Source organism: Chlorocebus sabaeus, chromosome 28 (assembly GCF_047675955.1).
Source record: "Chlorocebus sabaeus isolate Y175 chromosome 28, mChlSab1.0.hap1, whole genome shotgun sequence".
Taxonomy (NCBI): Eukaryota; Metazoa; Chordata; class Mammalia; order Primates; family Cercopithecidae; genus Chlorocebus; species Chlorocebus sabaeus.
In genome coordinates, this window is record NC_132931.1 from 11,861,494 (window position 1) to 11,884,757 (window position 23,264).

The 23,264-nt window shown below is 55.5% G+C and overlaps 2 protein-coding genes across 6 annotated transcripts; both read right to left on the minus strand.

Moving 5' to 3' along the window:
• Window positions 1-527: 527 nt before the first annotated feature.
• TRIP6 (thyroid hormone receptor interactor 6) lies at window positions 528-6,712 on the minus strand. 2 transcript variants are annotated; one of them, XM_073012733.1, is made up of 9 exons: window positions 6,241-6,712; window positions 5,864-5,941; window positions 5,618-5,743; window positions 4,989-5,360; window positions 3,511-3,604; window positions 3,231-3,400; window positions 2,255-2,433; window positions 1,233-1,353; window positions 528-810 (listed from the first exon to the last, which is right to left on the minus strand). In XM_073012733.1, the coding sequence occupies exons 1-9, from the start codon at window positions 6,247-6,249 to the stop codon at window positions 679-681; spliced, it is 1,281 nt and encodes a 426-aa protein (XP_072868834.1). In that variant the 5' UTR covers window positions 6,250-6,712; the 3' UTR covers window positions 528-678. The 2 variants fall into 2 exon arrangements, with proteins under 2 accessions (XP_072868834.1, XP_008016704.2); XM_008018513.3 differs by having other exon boundaries at window positions 5,864-5,991.
• A 123-nt stretch (window positions 6,713-6,835) lies between these two features.
• SLC12A9 (solute carrier family 12 member 9) lies at window positions 6,836-22,208 on the minus strand. 4 transcript variants are annotated; one of them, XM_008018510.3, is made up of 14 exons: window positions 22,087-22,208; window positions 20,560-20,782; window positions 20,185-20,319; window positions 19,108-19,239; window positions 17,756-18,064; window positions 15,991-16,098; window positions 15,771-15,882; window positions 14,561-14,718; window positions 14,371-14,453; window positions 13,401-13,525; window positions 13,059-13,251; window positions 12,728-12,902; window positions 11,048-11,194; window positions 6,836-8,160 (listed from the first exon to the last, which is right to left on the minus strand). In XM_008018510.3, the coding sequence occupies exons 2-14, from the start codon at window positions 20,738-20,740 to the stop codon at window positions 7,274-7,276; spliced, it is 2,745 nt and encodes a 914-aa protein (XP_008016701.2). In that variant the 5' UTR covers window positions 20,741-20,782; window positions 22,087-22,208; the 3' UTR covers window positions 6,836-7,273. The 4 variants fall into 4 exon arrangements, with proteins under 4 accessions (XP_008016701.2, XP_008016702.2, XP_008016700.2 ...); XM_008018511.3 differs by having other exon boundaries at window positions 20,560-20,742; window positions 22,083-22,191; XM_008018509.3 differs by having other exon boundaries at window positions 22,083-22,190.
• Between the last annotated feature and the right edge of the window lie 1,056 nt (window positions 22,209-23,264).

Sequence of the window (23,264 nt, forward strand, 5' to 3'; positions counted from 1 at the left end):
CGTGGTGGCTCACACCTGTAATCCCAGCACTTTGGGAGGCCAAGGTGGGTGGATCACGAGGGCAGATCAAGACCATCCTAGCTAACACAGTAAAATCCTGTCTCTACTAAAAATACAAAAAATTAGTTGGGCATGGTGGTGGGTGCCTATAGTCCCAGCTACTCGGGAGGCTGAGGCAGGAGAATTGTGTGAACCCGGGAGGCGGAGCTTCCGGTGAGCCGAGATTGCACCACTGTACTCCAGCCTGGGTGACAGAGCAAGACTCCATCTCAAAAAAATAAACAAATAATTAGCCAGGCATGGTGGCAGGCGCCTGTAAACCCCGCTACTCGAGAAGCTGAGGCAAGAGAATCACTTGAACCCGGGAGGCGGAGGTTGCAGTGAGCCAAGATGGCATCACTGCACTCCAGCCTAGGTGACAGAGCCAGACTCCGTCTCAAAAAAAAAGAAAAAAAATGCAGGTAGTAACAACAACTGGGCTTGTAATGGGCTACTGGGAGAATCAGATGAGACAGCAGACTTGGAAGTGTTTTGTAAACTCGAGGGATTATTATTTCTTGATTGGAGAAAGAGGAGACAGCATTTGGTGATGAAGTCATACAGGTGGATGTCAGGGAGGGTGATTGATCGAAGGATGGGAACTGGAACTGAGAACCCAGCAGGTACTTCTAGGAAGACTCAGCAGTCAGTGGTGACGGTGGCTGAGAGCTCCTGGATGCGCCAGGCGCTGCAGGCCTTGCATAAGATGTGCCCATCCAGCGGGTAGCAGCCCTGACACTCGCCCTCAGAGGAGAGCAGCAGCCCACACTCCTGTTGAAAAAGAAGCAACAATTGGCCGGGTGCGGTGGCTCACGCCTGTAATCCCAGCACTTTGAGAAGCCGAGGCGGGCGGATCACAAGGTCAGGAGTTCGAGACCAGCCTGGCCAATATGGTGAAACCCTGTCTCTACTAATACAAAAATCAGCCAGGCGTGGTAGCCAGCACCTGTCATCCTAGCTGCTCAGGAGGCTGAAACAGGAGAATCGCCTGAACCCGGGAGGTGGAGGTTGCAGTGAGCCAAGATCGTGTCACTGCACTCCAGCCTGGGCCACAGATCGAGACTCCATCTCAAAAAAAAAAAAGAAAGAAGGAACAGATTTCCATCAGCCCCAGACCTCTGTGTTCCCCGTCTCGTGCTCTACCCAGCACTGCAGACACTGCCAGCCCCTTGCACGTGCTGGGGGCCCCTGACCTCGCACTTGTAACAGCCAATGTGAAAACTTCGATCCAGAGCAACAATTCTCACAGTCTCCTCCTGACCTGGCTCAGGCATTATGGCCCCACCGCACACTGAGCATCTCGGGGCAAACTTCCTGCGGGGGAAGAGAACCAAGAAGGCCATCAAGCCTTGGGGTTGCAGGGCACCAACAATGGAACCCAGAGAAGGTGGGGCATAGGAGGGATTCAGGGAGGCCAGAGGTATGACCTTAGGTCTTGGGGAAGGGATGATGTCAGAGAATGAGAGAGGCTAGGTGCAGTGGCTCTAGCCTGTAATCCTCCCACTTTGGGAGGCCAAGGCAAGAGGATCACTTGATGTCAGGCGTTCAAGACCAGCCTAGGCAACACAGCAAGACCCTGTCTTTATTAAAAAACAGAAGAAGACTGGGTGCCCACGCCTGCAATCCCTGCACTTTGGGGGGCCGAGGCAGGTGGATCGCTTGAGCTCCGGAGTTTGAGACCAGCTTGGCCAACATGATGAAACCCTGTCTCTACAAAAAATACAAAAACAAAAAAACTAGCAAGGCGTGGTGGCACACGCCTGTAATCCCAGCTACTTGGGAGGCTGAGGCAGGTGAATCACTTGAACCCAGGAGGCAGAGGTTGCAGTGAGCTGAGATCCTGCCACTGCATTCCAGCTTGGGTGACAGAGCGAGACTCCATCTCAAAAAAAAAAAAAAAAAAAGCTAACAAAAAACAAAGAAGAAAACTAGCCAGGCATGGTGGTGTGTACACCTGTAGTCCCAGATACTCAGGAGGCTGAGGCGGGAGGATCACTTGAGCCCAGGAGTTGGAGGCTGCAGTGAGCTATGATCATTTGCCATTGCACTCTAGCCTGGGCAACAGAGTGAAACTCTTGTCTCTAAAAAATAACAATAACAAAGAATGAAGGAGGGCCAGGGGTGGGAAACAGGAAGAGACAGTACTGGGGCATGAAGAGATGAAAGAGACAGGAAAGGTCAGACATTGTGAGACGAGGTGGAGCCTGGGCCTGACCTGTGAAAGTCCTCAATGCAGTGGATCTGGCTCGTAGCATCCACTGTGAAGGGGATGCCGTCGAGGCCACGGTGACACACCACGCAGGTGAAGCAGCCAGGGTGGTAGGCCTTCCCCATAGCCCGCAGGATCCGGTCCAGGATGGGCTGGGAGCACGTGGCACATTTCTCCAGGGTGGCCTGTTGGGAAGGAAGGCAGGAAGGTCTGGGAGCAGGCGGGAGCCATGGCAGCACAACAGGCACCCCAGCAACCCAGCCATCTAATTTCTGCAGCCCCCTGCATGTAATTCGGTGAAAGGCAGACTTGACCAGATCTGAGTTCAGGTCCCAGCACTACACACAGTATTTAACCACTATGAGAAAAACAGGCATCAGGCTGGGTGCAGTGGCTCACGCCTGTAATGCCAGTACTTTGGGAGGACAGAGTGGGCGGACTGCTTGAGGCCAGGAGTTTAAGAACAGCCTGGCCAACATGGTAAAACCCTGTCTCTACTAAAAATACAAAAATTAGCTGGGTGTGGTGGTGGGCACCTGTAATCCCAACTACTCGGGAGGCTGAGGCATGAGAATCGCTTGAACCAGGGGAGGCTGAGGTTGCAGTGAGCAGAGATCATGCCACTGCGCCCCAGCCTGGGCAACAGAGCGAGACTTTGTCTCAAATTTAAAAAAGAAAGAAAGAAAAAGAGGAACAGGAATCAGTAGTAATACCGGCCTCACAGGGGTGTCGTGGGAATCTAACACATTCTCTTTAACTGTAAGACGCTCCACACTTGTAAGAGCTGCATCCTTCCCTCCAGCCACCAGTGTTAAGCTACTTGCTTGATACTTGCAGAATTCCTCTCTGTTTGTACATCACTTTCAGTTACCTGGCTTTTAGCACCGTTCCTCCTTTGGGCTTGGATGCTCTAGTTCCCACCTTGGATGGAAGCCCCCTGCATCCAGTCGCTGACTCCCTCCCCACAGCCCCAGCCACTCACCACATAGCAGCCCTCGCAATACGCCCTCCTCTCCACGGCATAGAAATGCTGGCCCCGAAGCTGGGCCCGGCATGTAGAACACACAAAGCAGCCCACATGAAAGACGCGATCGAGGGCCACAACCCCAGCCCCGTCCCCGACCACATCTTCTCCGCAGCCACCACACTGGCCTGAGGATAGGGAGAAACAGCATCAGTCTTCACAGACCCAGGAAGCCACTGTCGCCTCTGTCTCCCAGCCTCCCTTCCCACGCCCCACCCGCTCCACAGCCTCAGCTCACCGAAGTACTCCCCGCTAGGCGGGTGGTTCATGTCGTGCACCAGCTTCTTCGTCAGCCTGTCCAGCTCATCCTCTGGAGGCTGGCTCAGGTGCACCTGGAAGGTGGGAATCAGGGGCTCGGTCCTACTCTAGTTCCTGATTCTGTAATACCAGGGTCCTCAACCCCCAGGCCATGGCCTGTTAGGAACTGGGCTGCACAGCAGGAGGTGAGCAATGGGCAAAGCTTCATCTGTATTTACAGCCACTCCCCATCACTTGCATTACCACCTCAGCTCCGCCTCCTCTCAGATCAGCAGGGCATTAGATTCTCATAAGAGTGTGAACGCTATTGTGAACTGTGCATTCGAGGGATGTAGCTTGCAAGCTCCTTATGAGAATCTAATGCCTGATGATCTGTCACTGTCTCCCATCACCCCCAGATGGGACCGTCTAGTTGCAGGAAAACAAGTTCAGGGCTCCCACTGATCCTACATGATGATGAGTTGTATAATTGTTTCGTTATATGTTACGTTGTTATATATTACATTGTAATATATAATGAAACAATTATATATATTGTATGTTCCATTATTATAACAGAAATAAAGTGCACAATGAATGTAATGTGCTTGAATCATCCCGAAACTATCCCCCTCCCATCGCCCTCCCCAGTCCATGGAAAAATTGTCTTCCCCAAAACTGGTCCCTGGTGCCAAAAAGACTGGGGACTACTGTAATGTCCCTGAAGGTGGCCAGGCAATTCCAGCTAGAAAGCTCATCTGAGAACATCTCAGCCCAGGGGCCTGTGGGCAGTTCTTTTTTTTTTTTTTGAAACGGAGTTTTGCTCTTGTTGCCCAGGCTGGAGTGCAATGGTGCGATCTCGGCTCACCACAACCTCCACCTCCCAGGTTCAAGCGATTCTCCTGCCTCAACCTCCCGAGTAGCTGGGATTACAGGCACGCCCCACCATGCCTGGCTAATTTTGTATTTTTAGTAGAGACGAGGTTTCTCCATGTTTGTCAGGCTGGTCTCAAACTCGCAACCTCAGGTGATCCGCCCGCCTCAGCCTCCCAAAGTGCTGGGATTACAGGTGTGAGCCACTGTACCTGGCCCCAGTGAGCAGTTCTATCCTGCTCCCCCATACCACGGCCCCACCCTTACCTGTTCCACATCCCAGACCTCTGACTCTGCTCCAAAACCAGCCCCTTAGCCAGGCGTGGTGGCTCACCCCGTCTCTACTAAAAATACAAAAATTAGCCGAGCATGGCGGCGCATGCCTGTAATCCCAGCTACTCGGGAGGCTGAGGCAGGAGAATCACTTGAACCCGTGAGCCAGAGGTTGCAGTGAGCCAAGATGGTACCAATGCACCCCAGCCTGGGCAAACAAGAGCAAACTCTGTCTCAAAAAAAAAACTAGCCCCCTAAAACACCACCAGCCATCCCACCCAATCAGTGTCCCATTGCCTGTAGGACCCGAAATCCCAGTTCCCCAGGGCTTACCTGGGGCCCGTGCTCGCCTCCTCTTCCTCCTCCTGCAGGGCCAGAGACCCCAGCAGCTTCCTCTTTGGCCCCTGGCCCTGGCTCTCTCTGGCTCCTATAGCCAGGCCCCCAGACTTCACCTCGGCCTGGGAGAGGAAAGTGGGGACCCGGGAGGGGCCCAGAGGCCTGAGAGGCTCCCTGCCTGGGTGGGCCACAGCCCCTCACTGGCTGTGCCACCTTCACTTGTACGGGGAAGGCCGGACCAGCTGGGGTGCTGGCAGTAGCATAGGAGGCTGGAGTGGGGCCCCCATAGGGAGACGCTGGGAGCGGCGAGGCTGGGTTCGGCTTCAGGGAGCCCGTGCGGTAGGCAGGAGGTGGCGGGGGCTCGTATGCCTAAGGAGAAACGCAGGCCAGAAGCCGTAAGCAAGGCCCCCACTCCAGGACCCACATTTGTGGAAATGACCCTGGGTGTGGGGAAACACAGGCTTTTGCATTTGGCAAGGTCCCGTCCTCAAGTGGCTGACATGTTGGTACTTGCAGCCGTGCTTCCTCCATGCTAAGGTGCACATCACATACATCGGGGGGTCGGGCTGGGTCTGAGAGTCCACAGAAGGGGGCAGGGTGCCAATGGGGAGGAGGGGCAGAGTCACCTGTCGCTCTGGTCGCCGTGGCACATGACCCCGACCCCCATTCAGCTCGGCCAGCGTGCTGCTCAGCAAGTCTATCTCGGCATCCAGGCTTCCGGGGCGAAGGCCCCCCCTGTCTGCAGGGAGCCCCTGAGGATGGAGCCAGAGCAGGGAAGAATGCAAATCACCATAGGCCTTCTCCTGTCCTGGGTCCCCCAGACTCGGTTCTAGGGGACGCCGCACATCCCACCCCGCAATCCCAGTTCTCACCTGCGTGCGCTGGAGTACTCCATGGGACCCCACCCAGGCCGGCCCCCGATCCTCCGGTCCCCCTGGGGCCTGGTAACACTGCTCAGATGGGAGGGGGCAAAAATTGACCCTGGGGTGGGGCTGGAGTGCTGGGTTGAGGGAAGAGAGATCAAAGGTGGGGTGGCGGAGGACAGGAGGGGTGTGCATTTGGGGAGCTGCCCTCTTTGCCCCTCCTTACCTCCTCCCCCAAACCTAGGGTCCCAAGAGAGCGCAGGCGGCTGTTCCCCCCGGCTTGGGGAAGGGGTAAGAGGAAGCAGGCAGGGCGGGAGGCTGGAGCTGGAGGACAGAGGTGAGCGCCACAGCCGGGTAGCTCTTCTGTCTCACAAGGGCTGCCTTACCTGCTCCATGGGCCGGTGGAGGCCCCGGGGTGCCTCGTGGGATCGCCCTCCCCTGAGGGGCTCTGGCAGGCTCTGGCTGCTTCGGGGGCAGCCAGGTGGGCCCCGACATGGCCTGGAACGGGGGGACTCCAGACAACAGTCTTGAAGCCCCGGGCCTCTGGCCTTCAACCCTTCTTCCGTCCCGCACCTCGTTTGGGACTCCAGAAAAGAAAACTTTTTCTGTCTTTTTTTTCCTCTTCCTCCCTAATTTTGGGGACGACCACGCCCCCGATGACGTCACCACATTCCTGGGGGAGGGTCACGTGGCCCCCTAGGCCCTAAACTGCCATTTCTCCCCGAGTCAGCCCCCTCCTGCCAAGAGGGGAGGGCTCTCCCGGGGAGCCCGAGTCACTGGGGGCTGTGGGCAGCTGGGGATGGGAGGTGCAGGCCCGGGCCAGCCTCCAAGTCCACGGATGCGTCCAGGCCCCGAGCCCCAGCCCTGCACGTGGCAGCCTCACTGCGGGAGGCTGAAGGCTCCGATCTCCACCCCTCTGCAGAGCTCTCCCTTCCCACCCGCTCCCTCTCAGCTACCCACCAGCACTGCTCAGCCAGCCTGTAGTGTTTTGGTCTTTTATTCATGGTCAGCAGAGTTAGAAAAATAAAACAGAACGAAAACATCACCACCCCAGTGGGCCGGTGAGTCTGGCCAAAATGGGGAAACTGAGGTAGCCCAGAGTCACGGAGGCCTGGCCCCTAGCATCAAGGCACCAGTGAAGGGAGGCTGCGGACTCCCTCCCCTGCACAGTGGGGACAGGCGCCCAGAGTTAGTGTGCTGGAGTCCCTCTGTCAAAGGAGGTGGCATGATCCCCTTCAAACCTCCCCTGGGCTCCACGTCCCAAGGGCAGGGCCACGGGACACAGTGCTTTCCTCCTCCTCCTCCTCTTCCTCCTCCTCCTCCTCCTCCTCCTCTTCCTCCTCCTCCTCCTCCTCCTCCTCAGGATCGGGATGGGCCACCTGCCTGGGCCCTCTCTACCCAGCCCTGGAGGCAGGGGCATCAGAGATCAGTGCAGGTGACTGGGGTGACCCCATGAACCAGCAGCGTGGGGCCCAGGTCTCGGGTTAGAGTCTCCAGTAGCGCCAGGTATCGGGGGTAGCGGGCGGGATCGGCGGGCGGCCGAGGCAAGTACAAGAAGGTGAGGGCTGTGGTGGGGCCCTCGGTGTCCCCACCCTCCGGCCCACCCGGCCCTCCTCCTGTGCCACGCCCCTGCTGGGCCCGAACCAGGGCGTTGGCGCTGCGTGCCAGGGCCTCTGCCTCCGCATCTCCCCACCCACTGTTCACAAAGTCCCCTTCCTCCTCCACCTCGGGTTCCCCAGCCCCAGCCCCCTCGCCCCACACCACCTCCTGCACCTCAGCCCGGATCCTCAGTTGGCTCAGCAGCGCCCGCAGCCGCCCCTCGGCCGCCCCAGGCGCCTCCCTAGGCCCCAGGCACAGGAAGATCCGGAGCCGGGCGCTATGCCAAGCGGGCACCATGCCCAAGATGGTTGCCATCTGCAGTAGGAAGAGGCCGCAGACGTCCACGTAGCCGGGCCCACCCCGGGGCCGCAGCAGGTTGAGGGGCCACACATCCACGTGGTGCAGCTGAGAGGTGCCCCCAGACCCCCGGCTCAGCCGCTCAGGGGGCAAGGCCCCACTGGCCCGGGCCAGCACCACATTCTTGTTCATCTTGAGGGCATCGGCCACCGTGGCCACGTAGTCCTGGGGACTGAGAGCCCGGGGGCTCCCAGGAGCCCGGGGAGGAGGGAACAGGGTACTCAGAGCTGGGGAACTGCCCTCCCTGGTACTGTCTGCAGGCTCAGAGAAAGCCGGGTCTGTCAGGAAATGGTCCTGCGGTGGAGCGTCATCGTAGAAACCCAGGACCAACGTGTTGGGCTTCATGCCACCTGGGGGCAGAGCAGGGAAGGCAGGAACAGACAGGAGTCAGGCTCACAGGCTAAGTTTACACCACGCTCCCACACGCTGACAGCAATGTGTGTCAGCCATAGGTATGACACTCCCACTGTGTACGGGCTCTCACGGCAACATTCTGCACATTTGCATAATGACTTTTCATTTTTCCTAAACACTTTCACATGCATTTATTTTATTATCTCGGTGACTAATCTCCTCCACTTAAACAGGCAAAGTTCGCATTAGGATTCTTGCCACTAATGAGCACTCCAATTCTGCGGAGAGAGTAGGACGCTGTCCACTCCCGGCTTCTAGCGGGGCATCTGTTTCATGGTAGGAGATGAGAGTTTGACTCAGTTGTGCAAACCAGACACCCTGATCAGCCAAGCTGATGACCTGAATCCCCAGGGTAATAGCGTCCCAGACTCTGCTATGGAAAGATGAGAAAATGGACCAGGCAGGGCGCAGTGGCTCACACCTGTAATCCCAGCATCTTGGGAAGCTGAGGCACATAGATCACCTGAGGTCAGGAGTTTGAGACCAGCCTGGCCAATACGGTGAAATGCTGTCTCTACTAAAAATACAAAAATTAGCCAGGCACTGTGGTGGGTGCCTATAATCTCAGCTACTCAGGAGGCTGAGACATGAGAATTGCGTGAAACCGGAAGGTGGAGGTTGCAGTCAGCTGAGATCACACCACTGTACTCCAGTCTGGGCAACAGAGTGAGACTCCAGCAAGACTCTATCTCAAAAAAAAAAAAAAAAAAAAAGAACCAGGGCTACCCAGTATGTTTACTGCAGTAAACCCTAACCCTAGTAGCGTTTACTGCAAAACCCTAATCGTGGTGGTTCATTGCATGGTATCCACTTACCAGTGGCTGTGTCCTATAGAAAGCACTTTGTATTTTAACTTATTTGAACCTTGAAGTAATGCTATGAGGTAGGTACTATTTAGTCTTCTCTTTTTACTGATAAGGAACCCAAAGCACCAAGCGATGAAGTCACTTGCCCACAGGCTCATGGCTGGTAGGTACTGGGGCAGGTAGGTCAACGCAATCTGCCTCCACCCAGCATGAGAGGCCACACTCTGAGCCACCGAGCTGGGCACGTGCCAACCACAGTGCTCCAAGTCCCTGCTGACAAGCTCTTGGTTCTTAATTTTTGAACAACCCATGTGGAATCGGATAATTGCCCCCTTGAACCAGGCTGAGTTTACAGGGAGACGCGGAGAGTTACAGGGAGACGTGGAGACGTCTTCTCATGAAGCAAACGTTGCTCAACCCGTAAGTCAAATTTTCTATGATAGGAGAATCCACCATTTAAAGGAAATACTTTTCCTTTTATTGGAATAGGTTGGTGCAAAAGTAATTGCGGTTTTTTTTTCCCATTAAAATGGCACCCTAGCACTTTGGGAGACGGAGGCGGACCTGAGGTCGGAAGTTTAAGATCAGCCCGGGCAATGTGGTGAAACCCCATCTCTACTAAAAATATACAAAATTTAGCCAGACATGCTGGCGTGTATCTGCAGTCTCAGCTACTTGGGAGGCTGAGATGGGAGAAGCACTTGAACCCGGAAGGCAGAAGTTGCAGTGAGCCAACATCGTGCCACTGCACTCCAGCCTGGGCAACAGAGTGAGACCCTGTCCAAAAAAAAAAAAAAAAGCAAAAACCGCATTTGCTTTTGCACCGACCTGGTATCTTCCACAGGAAAACTTTCATGAGCATTGTGGTCTCTGCACAAAAAGTGAAGACCAGGCTCTCAGACACTCTGTGGGTCAATGATGCTTGGCGACACCCCAGCACATCTCAGCAGGTGTGAACTCCAGCTGATCTTGCAAAATAAACTAGTCATGCCCCCTCCTGAGTATTTCCCAGGGTTCTGATTTACACTGAACTGGGCAATGTCCAGCACTGTTGAACTTCAGCCAGACTCTGAATAGAGAAGGAAGCCTGCACTTTGGTGACAGGTACTGGTCCAGGATTAAGGGAGAAGGCAGTGACTGAGCACAGATAACCCTGGTGGCCTCAGCGCTAAAAGCTGAGAATTCACTGCTCCATCCACAAGCGTCCGCCCCACACAGCCTCCAGCATCCTTTGTGGCTTCGGGTCAGGGCGGGGCGGGAGAGACAGTTACTTCTCCTACATCCCAACCCCTTTCAAAGCCTGGCTGAATTACCATCTCTCCGCAAAACCTTTGCCGGCCATATCAGTGCATAGTGGCTGGCATGCCTTTCTCTGAACGCTGGTGGTTAAAAACCACCTGATTTGATGAGGCAGCTGGAGATTCAAATAATGCTCCATTGTCCCCAAAAATACACTCTTCAGTGCCCATGCCCCAATTTTTGGGTCAGAAAAAAAAAGAAAGAAAGGTCAGGTGCCTGTAATCCCAGCACTTTGGGAGGTCAAAGCGGGTGGGTCACCTGAGGTCAGGAGCTCAAGATCAGCCTAGGCAACATGGTGAAACCCCCATCTCTACTAAAAATACGAAAATTAGCCAGGCGTGGTAGCACACGCCTGTAATCCCAGCCAGCTACTCAGAAGGCTGAGACAGGAGAATCACTTGAACCTGGAAGGCGGAGGCTGCAGTGAGCCAAGATCGTGCCACTGCACTCCAGCCTGGGCAAGACAGAGCGAGACTCCGTCTCCAAAAAAAAAAAAAGGAAAAAAAAAACCGCAACAGCATTGCCAGTCCCTAGCATCTCCTATTAGACTTTATCACACACTGTCTGAGGCTATTATCTTTGAGCACTGTCTTATCTGCTCTTGACTATAAGGTCCTTTTGCAGTTTGCAATCTGCGGCTGACTCTCTAGGGGCGGGGAGCGGAGATGTGAAGTGGCCACAGAGGAGGGCCAAGGGCATCCAGGGAGGAGCAGCTCACCGAGGCCGGAGATTCGCAGCAGATGCTGAGCCCCCTGGCGCACAGAGGGTGAGAGAGTTAGATCCACAAAAGCCTTCACCTGGGCCCGGTCCACCAGGCTGAGCCATGCCCCGTACTGCGGCTGTACAGGGTCCGAGGGGAGGGAGTCTACAGAGAAGATAAGGAAAGGAAGGTAGCCAGTGTTGGCCAAACTCAATGTCTCCTAGAGTCCAAATCACAGATGCGCCAAGGCAGGGCTATGGCTGCTTGGAGGGGTCATGGGGAAGGAAATAAAATGGGAAGAGGGGCCGGGCGCGGTGGCTCAAGCCTGTAATCCCAGCACTTTGGGAGGCCGAGACGGGCGGATCACGAGGTCAGGAGATCAAGACCATCCTGGCTAACACGGTGAAACCCCATCTCTATTAAAAAATACAAAAAAACTAGCCGGGTGAGGTGGCGGGCGCCTGTAGTCCCAGCTACTCGGGAGGCTGAGGCAGGAGAATGGCGTAAACCCGGGAGGCGGAGCTTGCAGTGAGCTGAGATCCGGCCACTGCACTCCAGCCTGGGCAACAGAGCGAGCCTCTGTCTCAAAAAAATAAAATAAAATAAAATAAAATAAAAAATAAAATAAGGCCGGACGCGGTGGCTCAAGCCTGTAATCCCAGCACTTTGGGAGGCCGAGATGGGCGGATCACGAGGTCAGGAGATCGAGACCATCCTGGCTAACACGGTGAAACCCCGTCTCTACTAAAAACACAAAAAACTAGCCGGGCGAAGTGGCGGGCGCCTGTAGTCCCAGTTACTCGGGAGGCTGAGGCAGGAGAATGGCGTAAACCCGGGAGGCGGAGCTTGCAGTGAGCTGAGATCCGGCCACTGCCCTCCAGCCCGGGCGACAGAGCAAGACTCCGTCTCAAAAAAAAAAAAAAAAAAAAAAAAAAAAAAAGATAAAATAAAATAAAATAAAAAATAAAATAAAATAAAAATAAAATAAAATAAAATAAAAATAAAATAAAATAAATAAAATTAAATAAAATTTAAAAAATAAAATAAAATAGAAGAGGGACTAGTGTCATGGCTCATGCCTATAATCCCTGCACTTTGGGAGGCCAAAGTGGGAGGGTTGCTTGAGCCAGGAGTTCCAGACCAGCCTGGGAAACATAAAGATACCTCATCTCTACAAATTAGCCAGGCCTAGGGGCTCACACCTATAGTCCCAGCTACTCAGGAGGCCAAGGCAGGAGGATTGCTTGAGCCCAAGAGGTTGAGGCTGCAGTGAACTATGATGGGACCACTGCCCTCCAATCTGGGTGACAGAGCAAGACTTTGTCTCAAAAAAAACAGGGGGAGGGGGACTGGTCATGGTGTCTCATGCCTACAATCCCAGCACTTTGGGAGGCCGAGGTGGGTGGAGCATTTGAGGTCAGGAGTTCGAGACCAGCTTGGCCAACAGGGTGAAACCCCTTCTCTACTAAAAATACAAAAACTAGCTGGGCATGGTGGTGTGTGCCTGTAATCCCAGCTCAGGAGGCTAAGGCAGGAGAATCACTTGAACCTGGGAGGTGGAGGTTGCAGTGAGCCAAGATCATCCCACTGCACTCCAGCCTGGGCAACAGAACGAAGCTCCATCTCAAAAAAAAAAAAAAAAAAAAGGTAGGGGGAAAGAAGGATGGGAGTGAGTGAATGAGTGGGAGGGCAGCTCACCAAGGTCTCCCAGGGTGACGTGGCCCAGCACGTAGAGCCCCCCCTTCTTAAGCTGGTTGGCCAACCGCAGCAGAGGCAGGGCGCCCCGGGGGTTCCCCACCAGGAGCAGCAGCTGGGGCCGCCAGAACTTCACGTGATCCTTCCGGACGTCCAGCCGGAGCAGATACTTACGCACCTGGGTACATGGGTGAGGTGATGGGGAAGTGGCAGGATCAAATACACAGCCCTGTTCAGCACCTCCTGGACGGGAACACCAACTCCAGCCAAAAAGACGGGGGGTTATTTGACCACCTCCCGTCTCCCCACCACCCCGCCAGCTCCGCGGGGATACCTGGTGGAAAAGCAAGGCCTGGCTGACATAGCCCCAGCTGCTGGGGCCTCCTCGCGCGGTGAGCAGGGCAGCCAGGAGACCCATGAGGAGCAGGGAACCACCGGCCGCACCAGGGCTGATGAGGAACATCATGAGCAGGCAGGAGGCCACCCCCAGCAGGCAGGTGTGCCAGGAGAACAGGCTGAAGGTGGGGCTGCGGGCATGGAGGGGAAGAGAGACAGAAACTCAGGGCTGGCCGCACCCGAGGCTGCTGTCCCCAACCCCACACCTGAGCCTGAGTCCTCCCCATTTTTCCATTCCTTCCTTCTTCTCTCTGGGGACAAAGGCCTCTGAGTCTCTCACCGGAAGTTGGGGGCCGAGGCCCACTCCAGGCTCAGGCAGGACAGGTCCACAGCGGCATAGGCCACCAGGTAGAAGACAGTGACCACGGCAGCCAGCGTGTTCAGCTTCCCGGCCAGGAGCACCAGCTGGGCAGGGGCCAAGAGGCATTGATCCAAAGTGCCGGTGTACCCCCAAAATGCCAGTGAACACCAGAGTGCCAGTGTACCCCCAAAGTGTCAATGAGCCCCAGAAAGTGCCAGTGAACCCTGCAAAGCGCCAGTGCACCCCCAAAGTATCAATGAACCCAACCCCCAAAATGCTATTAAACCCTAAAAGTGCCAGTGCACCCCCAGTGTCAATGAACCCCGGAAAGTGCCAGTGTACCCCCAAAGTGTCAGTGAACCCCTGGAAAATACCAGTGAACCATGCAAAGTGCCAGTGCACCCCAAAGTGTCAATTAACCCCAGAAAGGGCCAGTGCACCCCAAAGTGTCGATGAACCCTGAAAAGTGCCCATGAGCCCTGCAAAGGGCCGGTGTACCCCCAGTGTCAATGAACCCCAGAAAGGGCCAGTGCACCCCCACAGAGTGCCACCAAACCTCCAAAGTGTCAGTGAACCCCACAAAGTGTTGGTACATCCCACAGAGTGCCAGTGAATCCCCCAAAGTGCTGGGGCACCCCACAAAGTGCCAGTGAACCCTGAAAAATACTAATACACCCCACAAAGTGTCAGTGAACCCTGCCAAATGCCCGTGTACCCCAAAAAGTGTCAGTGAACCCCCCAGGGTGCCAATGAACCCTGCGAAGCACTGGGGCAACCTGCAAAGTGCTGGTGAACCCCACAAAGTGCCAGTGAACGCTGCAGAGTGCCAGTGCACAGCCAAGTGCATACACATCTGCCTTTGCATTTGTCTTCCAGCCTGCATCTAACTGCGCCCCATCCTGCCAGCTGGTGGGGTGAGGGAAAGGGCCCCTTGAAGAAGGCGGCTCACCTGCACCAGGCCCCAAGAATACAGTACAGCCGCCCAGGGGTTTCCGCCCCGGGACACAACCTTGGCCGGCGCCAAGATCACTCCTAGAAAAACAGAATCCACAGCAGACCCATCAGCCGGGGCCTAACTGTGATGGACAAACAGACAAGGGAGGGCGTGCTCTGAGCCAGCAATGAGGCAGAGAACCCACCAAAGAGGTCATCCCGGGCCAGGGCATGGAGGATGCGGGAGGCGCCGATGAGCGAGCTCATGGACGCTGAGAGCGCGGTGGCATAGATTCCGATCAACACCAGTGGGGGCCACAGGCTGATAGCGCGGAAGAACCCATAGTCTTCCTGCAGCAAGGTCCTAGGAAGGAGGGAAAGTTGGACACAGATGATCATGCGTCATGGGGTAGGAAAATCTCCAGCCCTGATCTTAAGGATCAGACTCAGATATCAAATGTGCTAAAGGGATATGCCTGGTATTCATTGGGCGGCCTTGGATTTAATCACTCAGCGGTCATTCCTTTCTCTTTTTTTTTTTTTTTTTGAGACGGAGTCTCGCTCTGTCGCCCAGGCTGGAGTGCAGTGGCCGGATCTCAGCTCACTGCAAGCTCCGCCTCCCGGGTTCCCGTCATTCTCCTGCCTCAGCCTCCCGAGTAGCTGGGACTACAGGCGCCCGCCACCTCGCCCGGCTAGTTTTTTTTTTGTATTTTTTTAGTAGAGACGGGGTTTCACCGTGTTAGCCAGGATGGTCTCGATCTCCTGACCTCGTGATCCGCCCGCCTCGGCCTCCCAAAGTGCTGGGATTACAGGCTTGAGCCACCGCGCCCGGCCTCCTTTCTCTTTTTTTTAAGAGACAAGGTCTCACTCCAACCCCCAGGCTAAAGTGCAGTGCTGTACTCATAGCTCACTGCAGCCTCGACCTCTTGGACTCAAGCAGTCCTCCCACCTCAGCCTCCCAAGTAGCCAGGACTACAAGCATTTGCCATCACGCCTGGCTAATTTTTGTATTTGGGGGGAGGGTCTTGCTATGTTGCTCAGGCTGGTCTGGAACCCCTGGGCTCCAGCAATCCTCCTGCCTGAGGCTCCCTAAGTGCTGGGATTACAGGTGTGAGCCACCGCACCTGGCTGTCATACCTAACGGTATATGCACAAAAGGCCAAATATTTGTGGAAATGCAAACTGGGTAGAAAGTCACTAGCCACCCTCACTTGCAAGCTAAGTGCCTACAACAGTACTGGGTCCATGGCAGCTGCTGGCTACAGGTTGTCAATCGCTGGTAGCTACCCTCCCCCTATTTTCCCTCCACTCCAACAAGCTGGGTTTCTGCTCCCCAGTCCCCCAGCCTGTGCTTCCCTTGGTGACCCAGATGCACCAATCTTGTTTGACACTCCATCCCCGTCCCTCCCCAGACACCTGTCACAGGTGAAGCTGGAGAGGAAGAAAAGCAGGACATAGACGAAGAAGGTGTAGGCGACAGCGACGATCGTGCCCAGAGGGATCGCACGGCTGGGGTCCTTCAGCTCCCCTGGAGAGGGGGGAGCAGAGGGAGCGAGGTCAGCCCTCCCACCGTCCCCCTGGGTCCCTCACGGTGGCAGCCCCAAACCCCCAGGAGGCAGCAGGCAGGGACTCTCACCTGACATGTTGGCCCCAGCCATGATGCCTGTACAGCCGTTAAAGAGGACAGCAAAGACGCTGGCAAAATTCATCATGGCTCCTGTGGTGTAGTCCTCAGCGTAGCCAGCTAAGAGGATCGTCCCACGGAGGAGAGGGCATCAGCATCCCTCTCGGGGATCCAGGCCTCTTAGCCACCCTCTCCACACATTCCCACGGTCCCCTTGCACCGTACTCACTAAAACACCAGCCTGCCCCTGCACTGGCCCTGGGTCAGCCAGACACATTGCCACGTCCCCCTAATGCTCTGACATTCCTCCCTCCAGACCCTAATCCATACTCTTTTATTTATTTATTTATTTATAAATTTATTTATTTATTTAGAGACAGGATCTCGCTCTGTCACCCAGGCTGGAGTGCAGTGGCTCACTGCAACCTCTCCCTCCTGAGCTACAGCGATCCTCCTGCCTCAGTCTTCCAAGTAGCTAGGACTACAGGTGTGCGCCACCACGCCCATCTAACTTTTTAATTTTTTTTTATTTATTTATTTATTTATTTATTTTGAGACGGAGTCTCGCTCTGTTACCCAGGCCAGAGTGCAGTGGTGTGATCTCGGCTCACTGCAACCTCTGCCTCCCTGGTTCAAGCGATTCTCCTGCCTCAGCCTCTCAGGTAGCTGAGGTTACAGGTGCCCGCCACCACGCCTGGCTAATTTTTGTAACTTTAGTAGAGATGGGGTTTCACCATGTTGGCCAGGCTGATCTCGAACTCCTGGCCTCAGGTGATCCACCCAGCTCGACCTCCCAATGTCCTGGGATTACAGGCGTGAGCCACCGCACACAGCCTGTTTTTTTTTTTTTGAGACAGAATCTCATTCGGAAGCCAAGGCTGGAGTGCAGGCGTGGCGATCTTAGCTCACTGCAGCCTCTGCCTCCCGGGTTCAAGCGATTCTCATGCCTTAGCCTCCTGAATAGCTGGGACTACAGGAGTGCACCACTGCCCCTGGCTAATTTTTGTATTTTTATTTTATGGTTTTTGGTTTTTTTTTTTTTTTTGGAGATGGAACCTCGCTCTGTCACCCAGGCTGGAGTGCAATGGCGCAATCTCGGTTCACTGCAACCTCCACCTCCCAGGTTCAAGCAATTCTCCCTCAGCTTCCTGAGTATCTGGGACTACAGGTGCAAGCCAGCGTGCCCAGCTAATTTTTGTATTTTTAGTAGAGACTGGGAGAGGGTTTCACCATGTTGGTTAGACTGGTCTCAAACTCCTGACCTCAGGTGATCTTCCTGCCTCAGCCTCCCAGAATGCTGGGATTACAGATGTGAGCCCCCACACCCAGTCTCCAGCTCTTCCCTGAGGTGCTTTCCCTCTCTGTTCCCAGCTCCTGACTGAATCCCCCACCCATCTATCTCAGGCTACCTCCAGCTCCCCGGCTCCTGCCCTCCCCAGCCCATAGTCAGGCCTCCCTCTCTCCACTCCTGGGAGATCCTGATCTGTTAAAGTCATGCTGGGCCTTACTGTGCTATTTAACTGATTCCTAAATGCACGTCTCTCCTCAGCTAGAACACAAGTTCCTCTAAAGCAGGGACTGTTTTGTGGGCTTCCTCCTGCCCCGCTGGCCAAACACATGCTAGACAGGCCTGAATTAAACTGCACTGCTCTGCAGTCCAGACCTCCTGCCCATTCCCTCTGACACCTGTGCTCATCCAGAGATTTTTTAAGGGCCCAGCCCTGACGCTTGCCCACCCCTCGCCCCGAGATTCCTGCCACGGCAGTGCCCAGCTCACCAGCCAAGTTGTCCTTCAGGGTACTGCTGTTGAAGCCGGTAAAGTGGCCAAACCGGGGTGGCAGGGAGGAGCCATTGGGGCCAGGCCGAGGGGTCAAGGGGATGTCCCTCGGCCCTACAGCCACAAAGCTGATAAGCACAGAGGCCAGGGAGCCGGAGACCAGCAGGAATGTGAGGAATGAGGCCCTGGCATAGAGGCCAGCTCCCAGGGTGCAGACCCCACCCACAAGGCCCAGCAGCAGGGAGCCATACAGCAGGTTCCAGCCGTAGCCCTGGGGCAGGACCCGGAGCCCACTGGGCCCTGTGGCATCTGGAAAGAGGTAGGGACAGAGTTAGAAGGCCCGATCCTAAGGCACCCCACCAGCCGGGCATGGTGGGCGGCTCACGCCTATAATTCCAGCACTTTGGGAGGCTGAGGTGGGAGGATCACTTGAGTCCAGGAGTTTAAAACTAGCCTTGGCAACTTTGTGAAACCCCGACTCCACAAAAACTGCAAAAATTCGCCAGGCGTGGGGAGGCATGCCTGTAGTCCCAGCTACTGGGAGGCTGAGGTGGGAGAATCGCTTGAGCCCGGGAGGCAGAAGTTACATTGAGCCAAGATGGTACCACTGCACTCTAGCCTGGGTGACAGAGTAAGACCTTGCCTCAAGAAAAAAGAAAAAAAAAAGGGGGGCAGGGCGCCAGGGCTCACACCTGTAATCCCAACACTTTGGGAGGGCTGAGGCAGGTAGATCACTTGAGGTCAGGAGTTCGAGACCAGCCTGGCCAACACAGTGAAATCCCGTCGCTACTGAAAATACAATCCTTAGCCAGGCGTGGGGGTGAGTGCCTGTAATCCCAACTACTCAGGAGGCTGAGGCAGGAGAATCGCTTGAACGCAGGAGGCAAAGTTTGCAGTGAGGGGAGATCGCACCACTGCACTCCAGCCTGGGCGACAAAGCAAGACTCCATCTCAAAAATAAAAAAATAAAAAATAAAAAAAAAGAAGGTACCCAGCCCCAACCATGACATAAAGCAAGACAAGCCCCCCTCTACCCACCTGCTGTCAGAGAGACCACCTTCCCCACTTCCCTCTTAGCTCCATCCCAGCATCTTAGCTCTCCCTGGTAGTCTCTGTCAATTTTAAGAATCTTAGCCTGGTCTCTCCGATTAGACGGTTAGCTCCCTGCAGGCAAGAACAATCTCAGGGATGTCCACATCTCCTGCACGATGCTGGCCACACAGCAGAAGCTCCAGAAAGCCAAGGTAATGGCTCAGTCTGCCCCTCTCCTGTAGAGGACCTTCTCCCTCATGATCCCACACTCCCAGACCCTGCAAACCCGCAGCACTGCCCAGATCGGACAGAGCACAGACCGGCCCCGAAGACGTCAAGCACAGACTCCACCAGTCCCAGCAGGGAGACGGCACAGCCACACACGTTAGCCAGGTAGAACATGAGCCCAATGCTGCCCCCGACCTCGGGCCCCAATGTGCGGCTGATCATGACTGAAAGTGGAAGCGTTAAGGGAAAAGAGACTGAAATGGACGTAAGGAAGTTGCCATAGCTCCAGGCACTTAACCTGAGTGCAGCCAGGCCCCAGCCATGTGGCTTTGCACAAGTCACTCATACCCTCTGAGTGCCAGTTTCTGCATCTGTAAAACAATCACTGCCTAACAGATGAGACTGTTAGACTAGAAATTGGCATTAACATGTAGGGCAATGTTGATCTCCTTCATTATACGAGCGTGCCTGCTGCACATTTATTAAAACTTGCCCTGCCAGGCCAGGCATAGTGGCTGACACCTGTAATCCCAGCGTTTTGGAAGGCTGAGACAAGAGGATCACCTGAGGCCAGGAATTCAAGACCAGCCTGGGAAACATAGCAAGATTCCATCTCTACAAAAAATTTAAAAATTAAACAGGGGTGGTGGTTCATGCCTATAGTGCCAGCTACTTAGGAGGCTGAGGCAGGAGGATCACTTGAACCCAGGAAGACAAGACCGCAGTGAGCTATGATGGCGCCACTGCACTGCAGTCTGAGAGTCAGTGTCTTGCTCTGCTGCCCAGGTTGGAGTGCAGTGATGCGATCTTGGCTCACTGCAACCTCCACCTCCCAGGTTCAAGTGATTCTCATGCCTCAGCCTCCTGAGTAGCTGAAATCACAGGCAAGTGCCAGCATGCCCAACTAATTTTTGTATTTTTAGTGGAGACGGGTTTTCACCATGTTGGCCAGGCTGGTCTCGAACTCCTGGCCTCAAGTGAACCGCCCACTTCAGCCTCCCAAAGTGCTGGGATTACAGGTGTGAGCCACCGCACCCAGCCTAAAAAAATTTTAAGAATGAAAATAAACACTTGTCTCGCCCCTGAGCCAACAAAGGTAATGGCCCCTTCCACACCCTCCCGAGCAGGCAGAACAGCCCAGACCCCAGTCCATCGATGTTGGAGGATACAGTAGGCTCCACCCCCCTGCACAGCTCCATTGGTGGCAATGGCACAGACAGAGAGGACGGTGAGCGCCAGGATGAAGTAGGCAACCAGCAGCATGGCCAGGGCCTGCAGCAGCCCCGCATGGCCCACCACGAACCCTGAGGCAGAAGCAGTGAGTCAGGTCACAGGGGCTCACACCCCATATCCCCCACCCCCTGGGTCTGCAGAGCTCCAGGGTGGAGCTAAATGCAAGCCCACAGGGAGCCCCTCCCCAAACCCTTTAGCCAACCACTTCTCTTGGGTCCCCTTCCTACTCTCATCCCAGTCCCATCTCCACCTCTCCCCATCATGTCCTCCCATACTACAGTTAGTCCACACCCGCCCCAGAACCCACTCACCAATCCTCAGAAAAACAACTATGCTGAACATGGACAGGACAGTGGGCACCACCACACCCAGGAAGGTGGACAGCTTCCGGGCAGATGCCCCTCCAGGAGCCCCGGCCCCATTGAGAGGGAGGGCCGTCCCCTCCTCCCCCAGGAGTCGGTAGGCCAGCAGAGGTGAGCTCTCACTGGCCATGGCTGAGCACAGGTAGAGGAAGACACAAATGGGTTAGGTGACCTGCAAAGGAGATTATGTTGCATCAAAAGCAGCCCCACAGGGCCCACCCACCCCCAAAGACCACTAATCAAACACCCCGAAGCCTCCCCAAAAGAGAGAGCTGCTCTCTACTAAAAATACAAAAATTGGCCAGGCTCAGTGGTTCACGCCTGTAATCCCAGCACTTTGGGAGGCCGAGGTGGGCGGATCACCTGAGGTCAGGAGTTCGAGACCACTCTGATCAACATGGTGAAACCCTGTCTCTACTAAAAATACAAAAATTAGCCAGGCGTGGTGGCTCATGCCTATAGTCCCAGCTACTTGGGAGGCTGAGGCAGGAGAACTGCTTGAACCCAGGAGGCAGAGGTTGCAGTGAGCCCAACATCACGCCGCTGCACTCCAGCCCGGGTGACAGAGTGAGACTGTCTCAAACCAACAAAAAAAATTAGCCAGGGTCTGTAATCACAGCTACTTGGGAGGCTGAGGCACAAGAATCGCCTGCGTCCTGGAAGCTTAGGGCTGTAGCCAGCCGAGATCGTGCCACTGCACTCCAGCCTGGGTGACAGAGTGAGACCCTGTCTCAAGAAAAAAACAAAAAGAGACACAACCACAAGGAAACAGGAACGAACCCACACCCTGCTTACTGGCAACTAAAAAGAGCCCATGGGGCTGCAAATGGTACCAGCCACTGCTCCACAAAAAAGTGGTACCCCAAACCTGTCGGAAAGAGTTTCAGGGCCACTCCTGGCTCCTGGGGGCCATCCCTTCCCTTATGTTCCTGAGACTAGGGATGGCACCGGTTCTGCAAAGGGGCAAAGGTTCTCTGACGGCACAGGCTTCTCCAGCTTCTCCTTCCTTAACTAGCAATGCAAGAGGAAGCAAATCTCCCAAAAGGGAAGTAAGTTGTGGGCAGGAGAGCCTTCGCCATCCTCTCCTTCGGTGTCCTAAGCTGCCCCTACCAAGACCCCCCATGCAATCACCGCACCCAAGAAACTTCCAACTCTTTCAAAATCCCACCCTCCGTCAATCCTCTCCCTCAACTCATCTCAAACCCGCCCCCCGCCTTAGCCTCCCCAGATTCCTCCCATCCACACGAGGCACCCCCGCTACAAACTCTACCAACCCAAACACACCCCTCGACTAGCAAAACAGAAACACAGACCGGTTCCCACAGAGCGACACAAGGTCCCCGGGTCCTCCTCCTCCTCCCCCAACCCGGGCTCCTGCCCCTTTGCGCCCGCTGGGGTGCAAAGGAGCCAAGATCTCCTTCTCCCCAGCCAGGTGCACCCCACATCTCAGGGACGGCGGGGCACTCACTCACCCACCCGCAGGACGCAGCGCTCGGGGGATCCCCGCGAGCCGGGGGGCTCCGCCTCGGGCGGAGAGTGCACGGGGGCCGGAAAAGACAGCTGCGGCTACCGGGATGCCAGGCCCGGAGCCTGTCCCCACCCCCACCAGCACGCGCGCGCCATTGGTCCCCGTCCTCGGCCCCGCCCCGTGGGCGCGCCCGGGGAAGCCCGACCCTCTCTGCGCTCCCCCAGCCTGCGCGGCTACAGCTCCACGTGCGCCCAGGGTTGCAACGCAGCCCTGCAGACAAGCGTCCCCGGCAGGGCATGGGCCCTGGGTCTCGGAGCCTCCATCACTTAGGTGCAAACAATCGTGGCCGCGGGGACCGGACCCCAGTCCGAGCTCCGAGGCGCTGGGAGCAGCCACCCTCCTAAAGGGGGCGTGTGAGGACGGCGGAAGGCGGCAGGGAGGTGGGCGGGGCTGCGACACCTGGGCCAGGTGCGTCACCTGGAACTCCGGCCTGCTTCGTTCGGGGACTTCTGGAGTCCTAGTCCTCCAACCTCTCAAAGCCCTAGAACCTCCACCGGGTTCCAGCCTCGCCCCTGACAGGCTGCGGGGATCCTCTCTTTGCGCCCGATCCAGCTGCGCTCTTCGCTTCGGCCACCGGAGGGAGCCATTGGCCGCCGAGCTGGGCCCAGCGTCGCTTTGCACCATCTGATGCCCGCTTTCGTGCCTCCCTGCACAGTGTTCTCACCTCCAGCAGAAACCCTAGAGCCTGTGAACTCTACTGAGAGCTGAGACTCCTTTTTCACTCTTTACAGATCCCATGAACAGCAGTATCGCCTGCCAACGCGTCCTCGTGTAAAATGGGCATAAACTCGAAACTCCCTCCTAAGGTTGTGAGTTCAGTAGGTACTCTAGAACAACGCCTAAAGATTCGATAAATTATCCCTTGCAAATAGCACTGTATTAAATTAGCCACTCTGTGAGGTAGGTACCGCTATTTCAATTTTTCAGATTAGGAAATTGAAGCTTGGAGAGTTTCAGATACATTTCTTTTTCTTTTTTGAATCCAGGGATTATTACACAGGCAGGAGTGCAGTGACGCGATCTCGGCTCACTGCAACCTCAGCCTTTCCGGCTCAAGCATCCTGCCTCGGCCTCCTGAGTGCCTGGAACTACACAGACACACACCACCACGCCTGGCTAATTTTTA

Bases quoted from the DNA above. Each gene is read 5' to 3' on its own strand.
- TRIP6 (XM_008018513.3), bottom strand. From the start codon at position 6,349: ATGTCGGGGCCCACCTGGCTGCCCCCGAAGCAGCCAGAGCCTGCCAGA. The intron at 5,744-5,863 runs GTGAGAACTGGG...CTCCATCCTCAG, and splicing joins GAGTACTCCAGCGCACGCAG to GGGCTCCCTGCAGACAGGGG. The intron at 2,434-3,230 runs GTGAGTGGCTGG...CCTTCCCAACAG, and splicing joins ATTGCGAGGGCTGCTATGTG to GCCACCCTGGAGAAATGTGC.
- SLC12A9 (XM_008018510.3), bottom strand. From the start codon at position 20,740: ATGGCCAGTGAGAGCTCACCTCTGCTGGCCTACCGACTCCTGGGGGAG. The intron at 16,099-17,755 runs GTGAGCTGGGCA...CGATCCTCTTAG, and splicing joins CCTGAAGGACAACTTGGCTG to CTGGCTACGCTGAGGACTAC. The intron at 14,719-15,770 runs GTGTCTGGGGAG...CCTCCTTCCTAG, and splicing joins TCCAGCTTCACCTGTGACAG to GACCTTGCTGCAGGAAGACT.